Source organism: Phyllopteryx taeniolatus, chromosome 10, assembly GCF_024500385.1.
Source record: "Phyllopteryx taeniolatus isolate TA_2022b chromosome 10, UOR_Ptae_1.2, whole genome shotgun sequence".
NCBI lineage: Eukaryota > Metazoa > Chordata > Actinopteri > Syngnathiformes > Syngnathidae > Phyllopteryx > Phyllopteryx taeniolatus.
Genome location: NC_084511.1, coordinates 23,977,099 through 23,991,587, shown reverse-complemented (window position 1 = coordinate 23,991,587; position 14,489 = coordinate 23,977,099). Strand labels below are relative to the sequence as shown.

The 14,489-nt window shown below is 41.1% G+C and overlaps 2 protein-coding genes across 4 annotated transcripts in view; one reads left to right on the top strand and one right to left on the bottom strand.

Annotated features, from left to right (window-relative positions):
* The window catches only part of drp2 (dystrophin related protein 2), a 77,301-nt gene extending 67,444 nt beyond the window's left edge, over positions 1-9,857 (top strand). The window contains exons 20-24 of one of the 2 annotated variants that reach the window (XM_061786688.1): positions 191-304; positions 1,636-1,888; positions 7,087-7,204; positions 8,019-8,105; positions 9,719-9,857. In XM_061786688.1, the coding sequence (XP_061642672.1) occupies positions 191-304; positions 1,636-1,888; positions 7,087-7,204; positions 8,019-8,105; positions 9,719-9,738 (592 nt within the window). In that variant the 3' untranslated portion in view covers positions 9,739-9,857. Of the gene's footprint in view, positions 1-157; positions 305-1,635; positions 1,889-7,086; positions 7,205-8,018; positions 8,106-9,718 lie in introns of both variants that reach the window. The other variant, XM_061786687.1, reaches the window with a different exon arrangement.
* LOC133484329 (aryl-hydrocarbon-interacting protein-like 1) overlaps positions 1,764-14,489 on the bottom strand; it is a 27,448-nt gene continuing 14,722 nt past the window's right edge. Inside the window, exon 11 of one of the 2 annotated variants that reach the window (XR_009790369.1) lies at positions 1,764-1,899. The gene's annotated coding sequence lies outside the window, so the exon portion shown is untranslated. Of the gene's footprint in view, positions 1,900-9,976; positions 10,102-14,489 lie in introns of those variants that run through there. The other variant, XR_009790368.1, reaches the window with a different exon arrangement.

Below are 14,489 nucleotides of genomic sequence, written 5' to 3'. Positions count from 1 at the left end.
TGTAATATATGGGCACAAGCCCTAGTGGTCTTCGCTCGCTTGCTTCTGCCTTGCGTTGCTTTGTTTTTTGTTTGTTTTTGTTTTGTTTTTGCTGTCACTCGTGGGCTTGGTGCTGCTGGTGGCTCAGTGTGCTGATTTCTGTGTGGGGCCGACTCAGAGATGAAGATCAGTACCTCCTGCGTCACCCCAGCCCTGCCCTGGACCAGGACTCCCCCTGTGGGCAGCACATGTTGCTGGCCCACTTGGAGCACCAGGACAAGGAGCAACTCCAGTGCACCCTGGCCCGCTTGGAGAATGAAAACAGGTCAGTGGATGAGGAAAATTACAAAGCTGGGCTCATTTTTTTATGTGTGATTACTTTCGTATGTAACAATTAGGTCTGCGAGAAAAAAAAAAAAAAAAACTCTGCTTCGTCCACTGGAACCATATTTGCGCCACCGGAACCAATGTTTCACACGGACGTTTTTTGCAGTCGCACACAGTGTTGGGCCACTAATTAACTTTGTCAAAAACGACACAGGAGTGTCTGTAAGTGATTTTTAACGCACTATTAAAAGTGTAATGTACATGTAACATGATTTATGAGTGAGCTGAATCTTAGTTAGTGTTTTTTTATATAAAATGATAAGTGCTAGTACGCTAATGCTAATCGCGAATGATAACCGTTTAGCAAAAGGTTGACTTTGTTATATCAAATTCTGTACTGGTTATACCATACACTCAGTATCAACATATTCAGTTTAAGGATAGAAGTCCGGAGAGAAGAGAGAATGAAATGCATGTTAGAAGTACAAAATAAAAATACATTTGGGTGGGGGCGGCGATCACGTGACGAAAAAGCTATAGGATAATTGATTCAAAAAATATTTGATCATTACAGCCCTATTAGGAGTTTCCTTTCACTTAATCATACATTTAAGTGAGAGGCAGCGTGTTTATAAAGCACGTACAATGAATGAATCACGTTTGGAAATGCTCCAAAAAGCAGTTTGGGATCAAGTTTGGCTGAGGGAGTGATTTTGCTCGGTAAACCTCCGTAAGCACAATAACACAATTATGCGTGTGTGTGGGCTTGCATTTTGTGATGCTTATTTTAAGTGTGTTCTTATTTGACCTCCCGCAGTGAAGAAACACTTTCACACTCCAAATCCTATTGAACACGATGCCTGTGATTATTATTTGCGCACATAAGAAGTGTCACACTATTAGTGTGATTTCATTGAAAGTCTTTACACTAAGTAATCCTTTAGTTCCAGTCTAGCAGATCTCCCACATTGACGATAACAAAGATCCACAATGCACTGCGGTGAAGTTGAAGCAAAAGGGAGTGTACTACTTGGCAGAGGCGCTGGCCATCCATTCACTTTTAGATAGTTTGCTGGCTAAAGAAGGACAACAGGACGTCAGCTACGGGAAGTTGAGCTCACGCTATAGCGAACTCCATAAGAAGTCGGATTTATTGTATACAGAGATGTACTTTGGCGCTAGACCATGGAGACACTGTACCTAAGCAGAGCTGTTATAAAGTCTATTCTCAGAGCTAGTGCAAAGAACTGAGAATCTGTACAAGGTTCTCGAGTGATTCCCTGCCTTAGGAAGCCCAACTCATTCCTTGTGACGCATCTTTCTTCTCAGGGTGCTTCAGAGCGAGTACAGGCGCCTCAAGTGGAAACACGAGGAGGCGGCGTCGCTCCCCATGCTGACCGAAGCCGGTGAGGGTGGCCCGGACTCGCCGGTCGCGGTCGACCAGCAGGACGAGGAGCTCCTGGCCGAGGCGCGGGTCCTCCGGCAGCACAAGACGCGCCTGGAGACCCGCATGCAGATCTTAGAGGACCACAACAAGCAGCTGGAGTCGCAGCTGCGCAGGCTCAGAGAGCTTCTTCTTCAGGTAAATGCCTCCTATAAACATAAGGTGGTGGTAACTTGACTTAGGAATTTTATTTGTTCCGTGACCAAGCTCGTAAATCAATTTATTTGTATATCAAATCAATGTTCCCCATTGAAATGGCAATCTCTTCAGCCCCCCCCCCCCAAAAAAAACCTATGATTTTATTTATTTATTTGCATTTTTAGCAGTAGCACTGATAGCAATATAAGGTATATTACCAACTTGAAGAAAGCAGTTTTTGGAAATGCAAGCAAGATGTCGTCTTTTTTTTTTTTTTTTTCCCCTGAAAAGTTGTCCTTTTGGAAGTGGGGGGATTCCACCCGGCAGCAACGATCTATAAAATACCAATAAATACTGACACTTTATAGAATAGTACATTACTTTGTCCACACTGGCTACGCAGCGAATTTGGTCTCCACTCCTGCCTCTGACGTCACACCAAGACATCCCGGGGGCGCATCGATTGTGGTGATGAAAAAAGGGGCGTTCCAAAGGCAATCAGTTGTTTACCAATTGCTCCAAATGGAACACCCGACAAAGCCAAACACAAGTTGAACGACGAGCCGAGTCAAGCCGAGCCGCACATGGGACGGTAGCCGAGACGAGGCAGTGCCCATTTCGAGTCAGGCAGTCGCAGCGTAAACACTCTTGTCACATTTGCGAGTGCGTCTCAAGATTTTTTATTTTTTTTCCCAGTACAATTTTCTTAGCCATGGGCCCAAAGAAAGACAGCAGTGCTACCAGCAACAAAGACAAAAGGAAAGTGGTGCGAACCACAGTGGATTTAAGGAAGGAGATAATCGCTAAGTATGAAAATGGTGTGCGTGTTACGGATCTTGCTAACCACTATCGTATGGCTAGGTCGAAAATTTCGACTATCCTAAAGAATAAAGATGTAATAAAGGCAGCAAGTGTTGCCAAAGGAATGACTAGCATTACAACGCAAAGGCCACAGATAATAGAAGAAATGGAGAAGTTGCTTTTGATATTTATCAAAGAAAATGAGTTAGCGGGGGACAGTAACAGTGAGGCTATTATCAGTGAAAAAGCCTTACAAATGTACAGCGATCTCAAAAAGGAAATGCCTCCCGGTCCTGAAGGCGATACCAGTGTCTTTACTTTCAAAGCCAGCAGAGGCTTGTTTGAAAAGTTTAAAAACAGAACTGGCATTCATAGTGTGACTATGCATGCAGGGGCAGCTAGTTCGAACAAAGAGGCGGCTGAAAAGTATGTGCAAGAATTCAGTGACTATGTGAAAGCAGAGGGTTATCTACCTCAACAGGTATTTTTATTTATATTTATAGGAATTAAAATAGGAATTTACTGTATTAGGAGGTTGGGAACGGATTAAACTCATTTACATTATTTCCTATGGGGAAAAAATGTTCCGGTCGTCGAACAAATCAGACTTCGAACACTTCACAAGAACGAATTATGTTCGAATTCTGAGGTTCCACTGTATTTTCTTGAAAATGACTGCCATTTTCATTTTCTTGAGCAAAAAAATACATGGACAGCTTGTTAGTGAAATATAGGCCATGCATGCTACGTTAATTGACAACTCTAAAATTGCCCGTGAATGGTTGGTTGTTTATGTGTGCCTTGCGATTGGCTGGCAACCAGTTCAGGGTGTACCCCGCCTGCTGCCCGATGATAGCTGGGATAGGCTCCAGCACGCCCGCGACCCTAGTGAGGAGAAGCGACTCAGAAAATGGATGGATGGATAAATTCTGTATTCTGTTGTGGTAAAAAGTCAGACTCTTACAAGAATAAAGTTGTATTTTAATATTATGTCAAATTCAAAATTTAACAAGGAAAGAAAATCATATTTTAATCTAATTTGAATTTTAGAAACTTCTCAGAATAATGCTGTTCTTGGAAAAAAAATATGACTTGTTTTTTTAAAAATGAAATATAACCACTGAGCACAAAAAAATTCTCCTGCGTGTGTAAATTTTTCTAGAATTAATAATCCTTGAACTATTTTGACGAAAAGGTTGTCACAGATGCGTTATTAAGACATTTGGGAACACTTTTAATCTGTCTTGGAAATCTACCCGATTATTTAACTCCGGTTAGCAACACAAGTAAAAAGAAGGAATTGAACAGCTCTCTAATTCAAATCAAGGGTAAACATACTGTATATGACGGTGATGTCCTATACGCGGACGGCTGCATATTTCTGGGCCTGGGAAAACCACAGGCGGTGATGTGCGAACGAACAGTGATGTCACCATTCTCACCAGGTCGTCAGTTAAGTCGATCACCTCTCTTATATTTTTAATTGCTTGTACATTTAAAAAAAAAAAAAAAAAAAAAACATCAAACCGGTATCTTTTTGTGTTTGGCACGAGTGAGTTGGGGACGTTTCTTTGGGCAGTGACGCAAGGGGGCAGGGGTGGGGACTGAGTGAGGCTACATTGAAATCATGCTAGCAGTTTGAAAACTGCATCTCGCATATTTAAGTAGAGTGCGTTCTTCAGGTAGTAGGTACAGTGCCTCGCACACAGTGCTCACAATAAAGAATATGGAATAACCAAGCGCAACGCCATTTAAAATCTTTGCCCTAAAATGCTTTGTGCAGAGCGAAATGCAGTACCTGTGGCGGGAGTGAAAATAAACAGTATAGGAGGAGAGGATAAGGTGGGGAAGAGTATTATAGAAGGAATTAAGGCTGGAGAGTAGGAGCTGTCAATTGTAGTTGTAATAATAGAATACATTATGTGATGTGTGACACATTGCGTTTGCTGTAAATGACACAAGTAGGGCAATTACTCGAGAAGGTATGCGACGAGAAGTAGCGATTTCAGAAAATAAATGGAAAGTAGAAGCAGTGCATAACACAGCAGTTTAAAATAAGTCTTCTATAAATGTATATAATCCTTTTCTCCCTGGACCAAGATTGCGCTTCCATTTCCTCAAAAAATAGGTTCTGGAAAAATAGGACTTTTTATGTGGGATGGTCTGAGCCCTTTATATCCTCTGCACACACACACACACACACACACACACACACACACACACACACCACTGTGACCTTGCTTGTTCACCTTCGTTCGAGGTACAATATTATTCAGTCGTGTATTTTGTAGATCGACTGGCATCACTGATCCTTCTACGTTTGTATTTTATTAATACTGGTTGGTTAAAATACAGTGGTGCCTTGAGATAGTGAGCGGACATGAGTTTTTCACGATAAAAGACGTTCGGTCGATTTTTCTTGCTGTGACTTGCGAGCAAAAATTTGCAAGATAAGCTCTGTATGGTGGCAGTGAACTCAAATCAATTCACAGCAAGCTGCAGTTTGGCGCATATATATATATATATATATGTATATGTGTGTGTGTGTGTGTGTGTGTGTGTGTGCGCGCAGAGGATATAAAGGGCTCAGACCTTCCCACATAAAAAGCCCTATTTTTCCAGATCCCATTTTTTGAGGAAATGGAAGTGAAATCTTGGTCCAGGGAGAAAAGGGTTATATAAATTCCTCGAAGACTTTTTTTAAACTGCTGTTATGCGCTGCTTCTTCTTTGCATTTATTTTCCGAAATCATTTCATTCTCATCGCATACCTTCTCGAGTAATATATATATATATATATATATATATATATATATATATATGTATATGTGTGTGTGTTTGATTATACTGATTGGACTTGATTCGGAAAGCCACACACCTGTCAATATAAGACTTTACAGCTCACGGTGCATGTCAGAGCAAATGAGAATCATGAGCTCAAAGGAACTGCCTGAAGAGCTCAGAAACAGAATTGTGGCAAGGCACAGATCTGGCAAAGGTTACAAAAAAATTTCTGCTACACTTAAGGTTCCTAAGAGCACAGTGGCCTCCATAATCCTTAAAAGGAAGACGTTTGGGACGACCAGAACCCTTCCTAGAACTGATCATGCGGCCAAACTGAGGAATTGGGGGAGAAGAGCCTTGGTGAGAGAGGTAAAGAAGAACCCAAAGATCATTGTGGCTGAGCTCCAGAGATGCAGTCGGGAGATGGGAGAAAGTTCTAGAAAGTCAATCATCACTGCAGCCCTCCACCAATCAGGGCTTTATGGCAGAGTGGCCCGACGGAAGTCTCTCCTCAGTGCAAGACACATGAAAGCCCGCATGGAGTTTACTAAAAAACAAAAAACCTGAAGGACTCCAAAATGGTGAGAAATAAGATTCTCTGGTCTGATGAGACCAAGATAGAACTTTTTGGCCTTAATTCTAAGCGGTATGTGTAAAGAAAACCAGGCACTGCTCATCACCAGTTCAATACAGTCCCAACAGTGAAGCATGGTGGTGGCAGCAGCATGCTGTGGGGGTGTTTTTCAGCTGCAGGGACGGGATGACTGGTGGCAATCAAAGGAAAGATAAATGCGGCCAAGTAAAAGGATATCCTGGACAAAAACCTTCTCCAGAGTGTTCAGGACCTCAGACTGGGCCAAAAGTTCACCTTCCAACAAGACAAGGACCCTAAGCACACAGCTAAAATAACAAAGGAGTGGCTTTTGAACAACTCCGTGACTGTTCTTGAATGGCCCAGCCAGAGCCCTGACTTATACCCAATTGAGCATCTCTGGAAAGACCTGAAAATGGCTGCCCACCAACGTTCACCGTCCAACCTGATAGAACTGGAGAGGATCTACAAGGAGGAATGACATAGGATTGCCAAATCCAGGTGTGAAAAACTTGCATCATTCCCAAAAATACTCATGGCTGCATTAGCTCAAAAGGGTTCTACTAAATATGGAGCAAAGGGTCTGAATACGTATGGGTGTGTGATATTTCAGTTTTTGTTTTTTAACTGAACTGGAGAGGATCTGCAAGGAGGAATGGCAGACGATCCCCAAATCCAAGTGTGAAGAAAATTGTCGCATCATTCCCAAAAAGACTCATGGCTTTCTTTTTTAATAAATCTGCAAACATTTCAACAATTCAATATGGGGTGCTGTGTAAAAAAAGGAACTTAAATGATTTTAGCAAATGCCTGCAATATAACAAAGAGTGAAAAATTTCAAGGGGTCTGAATACTTTCCGTACCCACTTTTTATATAATACACACACACACACACACACAGTTTTCAGGGAAAACATGAACTTTTGTGCATTGCAGGAGGCCTTGCTCCACTGAGTCCCTTTCTCGTTTAAATTATTATGACAGTAATGAATGTGTGAGCGCGTGTTTGTGTGTCCTCACAGCCCAAAGAAGATTCAGAGGCCAACGGTTCAGAACCGTCGACCTTGTCCTCGCCAGTGTCTGGAGGGGGGGTCCATGGGGGGGCGGTCAGCAGAGACACCACTGACACGGAAGCAGCAGGTTGGTCAAGACCACCAATATACAGGTTTTTCACAGTCATGAAAAAACAAAAAAGATATGTAAATTAAGAATCCATTTGGGCGGCACGGTGAACGACTTGTTAGAGCGTCTGCCTCACAGTTCTGAGGACCCAGGTTCAATCCTCGGCCCCGCCTGTGTGGAGTTTGCATGTTCTCCCCGTGCCTGCGTGGGTTTTCTCCGGGCACACCGGTTTCCTCCCACATCCCAAAAACATGCATGGTAGGTTCATTGACGACTCTAAATTGCCCGTAGGTGTGAATGTGAGTGCAAATGGTTGTTTGTTTGTATGTGCTCTGCGATTGGCTGGCAACCAGTTCAGGGTGTACCCCGCCTCCTGCCCGATGATAGCTGGAATAGGCTCCAGCACGCCCGCGACCCTAGTGAGGAGAAGTGGCTCAGAAAATGGATGGATGGATATATATATATATATATATATATATTATAATAACGTTTTGGATAGGTAATGTAAATATTGTGTGGATAATATTTAAGATGCATAAAACAAATAATGAATAATGTTAAATGTTAAAATTAAAATTATTACAATTCAAATTGGCACAGAAGTGCAACGTTGCGCTTGACTTACTGTAAATGTGCACATTTTTCAGTTTTGGAAATTAAGGGAAAGATTTTGGAAAAGTCATGGAAACCTTTTGCTAAAAAAAGTGTACGAACCCTGCATATATTTGACCCACCCCACAACCCCCCTGTGGCCCCCAGTGCTGGAACTGTGTGTGTGTGTGTGCGTGCGTGCGTGCGTGCGTGCGTGTGTGTGCATGCGCGTGTCTGTCAGGCGACGACATGGAACACGAGCAGGACACTGTGCTGCAGCTCCAGGAGGTCATCGAGCAGCTGAGGAACGTTTTCCCCTCCGAACCAGGTCAGTTCCAGGCCAACGCGCATGCAACTTCACACCCGCACACACACACACATTTAGCGATTAGAAATCATTTTGATAATCCTAATTGAGCTAAAACAGTAAAAGTTTAATCTGATCGAATTTCAGACAGTGAGAAAAAATAGTGTCTTTTTATATAGTGTATGTACAGTAAATATCTGGTTTCAACGTTGTGTGTGTGGGAATTGTTGTGTGTGTGTATATATGCGCATTTGTTTGTGTGTGTGTCGGTGGCATTGGGTTTGGTTGCTTGCTTTTATTGTGTTAAAGCACTTTTAATATATGAAAAGTGCTATATACACAGTACACACAGTCTAATTGATTGATTGTATTTTCACCATGGAACGCAATATGTGAGTCCTCTCTGTGAGAAGTACAGTAGAAATAAAATGGACTTACTATGTGTTACACAGTCTTTGCACCCCAGCGGACGGGTGAGACTGGCAGTGCTAAAATGCGACGGAAGGAGTGAAAATGAAGGCATCCTAGCGTAGCCGCGGTGTCAGTGTCTGACTCTTTGCAAAGTGCCATTTAAAAAGGCAATTTGCTGGGCCGCCACAAAGAAAGGGATTACCATAATCACAGCCTGCTTAGTCAGAACATGCAGTGGATCTGAAAGCATTCGCAGCGCTTCATTTTTACAGCCTTATTCCAAAATGGAATACATTCATTTCCCCCCCCAGCCTCAAAATTCTACACACATTACACCATAATGACAACATGAGACAAATATTTATTTATTTTTTCGTAATTGCGAGCCATCCAGTAAATGAAAATTACTGAAATAAACAAAACAATGTATACAATAAGCAAGGTGTCAAGTAAATATTTGACCTTAAGTACAAATTTTGGGTATCTATAACTGGAGTGTTTAATTTTTCATTTTTCATTTTACTTTTTACTCCTTTTTCTTTTTAAAAAAAAGTGAAAAATCAAGATGTAGTCTTTTTTTACGGAAAGTAAAACATCTTTCGTTTAGAAAAGTTTATCAATAGTTTTCTTTTTAGAAAAGGCTAGCAGCAATTGGATTTTCTTTGTGTGTGTCGAAAAGTGCAAAATCGATATTTTGTCTTCATCTTAAGGAAGTCCAGCATGAATGGATTGTCTTCTTTTTAGGAACGTAAAACATCAATAGTTTTTCTCTCTTCGGGAAAGTGCAGCATTAAAATTTGCCTTCTTTTTAAGAAGTGTAAAATAAGTAGTTTTGTCTTTCTTTTAGGGAAGTGCCAACATCAATAGTTTTCTTCTTGTTTATAAAGTGGAAAAATAAGGTTGTTGTTTTTTTTTGGTTCTTTTAGGGTTTTGTAACAATAATTTTGTATCTTTTTGAGGATGTGCAAAATAAGTTTTTTTGTCTTCCTTCGAGTAAAGTGCATCAGTAACTGCTTTCTCATGAAAATGCAACATCAATAGTTTGTCTTCTTTTAGCAAAGTCTTATTTTTTGTACTTTGTTGTCAAAATGTGGAAAAAGTGAAGTGCTGTGAATACTTTGAGACATAATTTTGAAGGGAAAAAAATCATCCATGACTGTGTTTGATTCTGTTTGCAGTCTTAAAGGTGTAAAAGTCTCATTTTTGTGTCTTGCTCATTTCAGGCCCCACATCGCACATCTGAACCCAGCCTAAAAGGACGCCCATGCGGCCCTGAGGCTGCAGGAGTTCCGCCCGACCCAGTTCAGGTCACGCTACGTCGGCCACCGTGACCGCAGCTAAAGCCTTAACTGGAACTGTGCGCTCACAAGCCTTTTTATCATGCAAACTGCATAAGGCTGTTGGACTCAAGCGGCGTTGGCGAGGCTCCTCGGTGGCCCGCGGCCCGACACCGTGTCCGCCGGCCAAAGGTAAACGAGCATCAGGGAGATACCCAAGTGAAGGTGGACGTGTGTGTGTGTTGTTTGAATGTGTGACACTTTATAACCAGTGGTTCTCAAACTGGGGTCCTCGGACTGCAGGGGTCTGCGCACTGTAGTTTGGGGGTCTGCAAAAAGAATTTGCAATAGATTATAATGTGGTATCATTTAAAAAAGTGCTCTGATAAGATTGGGACATGCGTGGATAGTTTTTTTTTTTTGTTTGTTTGATTTTTTTCAATCAAAGCACAGTAAAAGATGTTATCACAAGAATAAAGTTGTATTTTTTCCAGAATATATTCCAATTTTTAGAGGAATAAAGGCGTATTTTCAAAATAAAAGGCGGAATATTAGGAGAACAAAGTTGAAATTCATTTGACGTTCTTCCCTTGTTAAACTGCCTTTAACATAAGAATGTGTAGTAATGTGTGTTGTGTAGAGAGATGTTATGCAGATGTAATTAGTTTGATCGTACTATTAGAACTACATTTCCCAAGATCCTCAAGTACAAAAGCAAGAAGTCATTTTGATATCCTTTGTCACGCAAATATACAGTCTACACCTGCTAGTAATTAGATGTGAGGTGAACCCAAATGCGAAATTTGAAGAACTTGCAATTAAAAGACGCACAAACTGAAAAGCGGACATCCTCTCTTCTCCCTTTATTGCCAACAAGTGTGGAATGATTACAAACGTATTTGTTCTTGGAAAGATTTGGACTTTTTTTTTTTTTTTGCGAGACTACAACTTTATTCTTCTAAAGATTTCAACTTTTTTTTCTTGCAAAAATATGACTTTATTGTCCTAACCATTTAGACTTTTTTCTTCTTGAGAAAATAAGGGTTTTTTTCTTTTAAAAATCTGACTTTCTCTTAAAAATGTTCCCTTTTATTTCTTGCAAAAATATGACTAATTTCGTAAAGATTCTGCTTTTTTTTTTTTTAAAGTATGACTTTATTCTCATAGATTCCCACATTCTTTTCTTGAGAAAATATGACTTTATTGCCGTCTAGATTCCTACTTTTTTTTTCTTGCAAAAAATTTAGCTTTATTCCTGTACTGATTTTGGCCTTTTGTGTGCTGCAGAAATACGACTTTATTCTCGTGAAGCTCCCGATTTTCTCTTAAGAAGTTCTGACTTTATTTTCATAAAGATTGCCGATTTGTTTTCTTGAGAAAACCCCTTCAAATAGGAAACTTTCCATTTCTAATGGCATTGAGGTGAAGATGTGGTTTAACTGGAATTATGCAGGGTTCCTTGGAGAAATTCCTCCCCTGTCAGGGGTCCCTGGACCTAAAAGGTTTGAGAACCCCTGCTTTCTACATCCGTCCCACGGCACAAATATCTCAGCTTGTGTAAAAAATGCAAAAAGCGAGGTTGTCCTGTCAGGTTTTCACAGCGAGGCGGGGGCTTAGAGTATTTACGCTGCGAGAGCGACACATCATCAATTCAATCCATGATTTCTTTTATGTAAGACAGCCAAAGTGCCCGCTAGCCCAGCGCCTCTGTTTGCAAACACTGTCGCGCTAATCCTCTCCAATTGCTTGTCACGGTCATTCCCGCCATTCCGCTCACACATTCCTCCTCCCGCTGAGCTGCACGATCCATTTGCACGATCGATGGTGAGGCATCGCTTCACCCGAGATACAAATGGCATCAATTGTCATTTATTTACAAGTATGGATTCACGCTGGCTCCCAATACACTCAAGTCACTTTTACACCAAGAGGTCGAGGTGTGACTAAGTCGCATACCTTTAGCCCAAGTCATTTTTTAACGAAACCAGCAAAAAACAACAAATTCAACAAACAAGAATAGTCCAGTCACCTTGATTGCTATGACCTAGAGGACTGAGAATTTACACAGACCATTTTTCGTAAGAAAATTGATATTTTTGATTGCTATTGTGTCAGTAAGTTAAAAATGACCATGGTACTTATGCTATTAGGCTAACGATATGAGCGAGGCTAAAGTATTCCTCGTCAAAATTCAAGCAAGTCCTACGTTACTGTGGCAAAAAAACGAAGCAGGTCAATTGAAGTCCCCACTAAATTAGTCGTTATTTAGATTAAGCAAGTCCTAACTCAAATCATACAATCTAGATCAGTCACAACATATTTCCATACACACATTAGCCACTTCGCACTCAGTATCTGTAGGACCCACGTGTGTTAGTCTGTACTCATTCACTATTAGTTTGTCTATTACTTGATTATTGATTAGTATTAATAGTTTGGGGTTTTTTCCCAATTAAACACACAACCGACATGAAGCTTAGCTAAAGTTTGGCCAGCTATCAGTTGGCTAAAGATCAAGTGAACTTTCCTGTCTCTATGGGTTAGTGAGTGATGAAGTCAGATGTGGTTGTTGTGTCTCTAAGCATTGAAATGCAAACCTTGCATGGTGCCGTTCTTTTTTTTTTTTTTTTTTTTTTTTTTTTTCCTGATTTTATTAAACACTTGAATCCAAATATAATAATCTTCAGAGCATGATACAGTGGGGCCTTGAGATACGAGTGCGCTAAGGAGTTTTTCAAGATACAAGTTGTCGCTCGCCATATTTTTTTGCTTTGACTTGCGAGCCAAAAAAACGGAGACGAACTTGGCTCACAACAACACAACACGCAGCAGTTTGGCAGATTGTGAGCAGTTCTTCAAAGTCGAAGCTTCAAGCTCTTCGTTGCCACTAACAGTTGAAGTTTACTGTCAAACGAAAAACAAAAGAGAATTACATGTTGAATATTTAAAACAATCACATAACTTTGCCTTAAAGTCCCCTAGCTTAATGCTAACACACAGTGGGAAACGCCATAGACTGGCAAACGAATAGCATTGGTGTCAGTGTTATACAGTAACCCTTTAGGCAATGGATATTTGATCACAAATAGCATAACAACCGTCTATTTACTGTATATACGCGCACTAACCCGCGATGCTCGGGTGGCTATTCTTGTAGAGATCTGACAGACAAACGAGAAAATAAAAAAAAGAAAAAAAGAAAAGAAAACGCTCTCTTCTCTTGTTGCCGGGGGCGATGCACTTTGATAGGCCTGTCACAACACAATCTACTGATGCAAGTGCGGAAAAAAAGATGCCGTTTGGTCCCTTAGAAACCTAACTGTGACATTGTGTCTTTCTCTCCTTTGACATCAGTATTCTTAGTTGTGATGAGGTTGCTAGGGAACAGCCCAGAAGGATGCAGCTGCATGGAAAGGTGACAGGCTCCTTATAAGTGCGAATAGCCTTACGGGGGATGCGCTAGAAGACGGCTCATTTGACCTTCCGTGCCTGCAGCTGTTTAACCACAAGGATCACCATCCTTGTCGTTGTTGTTCATTACTTAGGTTGGTTTGTGTGAGGCAAAAACAGCTTGAAAAAAAAAAAAATTTTTTTTTTTAAATAAAAAAAAAAATTATCATTGTACCTTTTAAAGTGAAATGACATAATGATGTACTACAAATTATTTTGCAGAACCTCAAACTATGGCATGTGGACCCAAGAGTTTGAGAACCACTGTTCAGATGGGTGCAAGCAAATGAGAGTACGGTAATTTCTCATATCTAATACGCTCTCGAGTATAATGCGCACCCTCAAAATCGACCCTACAAATCAGGATAACCCTTCTACCTGTGCACCATCAATTTGCTCATATCCATGCTCAAAACATGAAGTATTATCCGTATTAGGGTTTTCAAAGAAATATTCTGCTCTGTGTGCATGTGCTGATGTAGTTCTGTTTTTTTGTTTGTTAATACAGTAGTATATTAGTCTTAGCGGGTATGATGTGAATGGGTGCGATGTCGGCTGTGTCCCGTAATGACTGGGCAGTTACAAAGTAGTCAAGTGCTCCCCTCAAGAGTCCACAGTGTTGGATGCATCAAGTCGTTGGTTAATAGTTGCTGTATAGTCCACCGGGTGTTGTTTTGCTGCAAGTCTAGAGATTCTTCCATGCAGCTAGAGGAGCTGGCTCGCTTTCGTGGCAATGCAGAGTAGCAACACAAGTAGGAATGAGTTCCGAGTGAAACATCTTTAGGCTGCTGCACACCGAGCGACGCGGTCAAACACGACTGAACTGTCACGCGGTTTGTGTGGTTTGGCAACTGTTTTCATGAGAGGCCCACTGGTTTTGCGGCGATTCAAAATTTGAACCCTGTTGGAACGGCACAGATTACAGCCAATCAAAATGCACTTAAGCGTTCACTCACGCTTAAAATACATTTCCGGGTTTTAAGCAAGCGAGAGACAGACCTTCCGCTGCGCCGTCCCTAAGCCATATAACTACGGTACGTCAAATATTGTGTTTTACAACACTACGTGCCTATATTATTAATTTCTAATGTGCTATGGATGAAAAAGTAAAGCTTGTGGCCTAAATGTACGCGTGCGGTGCGTACCGAGCTGGGTACGTTGAAATGGATAGGAGCGAGCGAGCCTATTTTAGAATATCCGCACACTCTCTTTTATTCTTGATTAACAACCCACTTGTTCCTTAACTATTAATCTATCTTTTTATGGT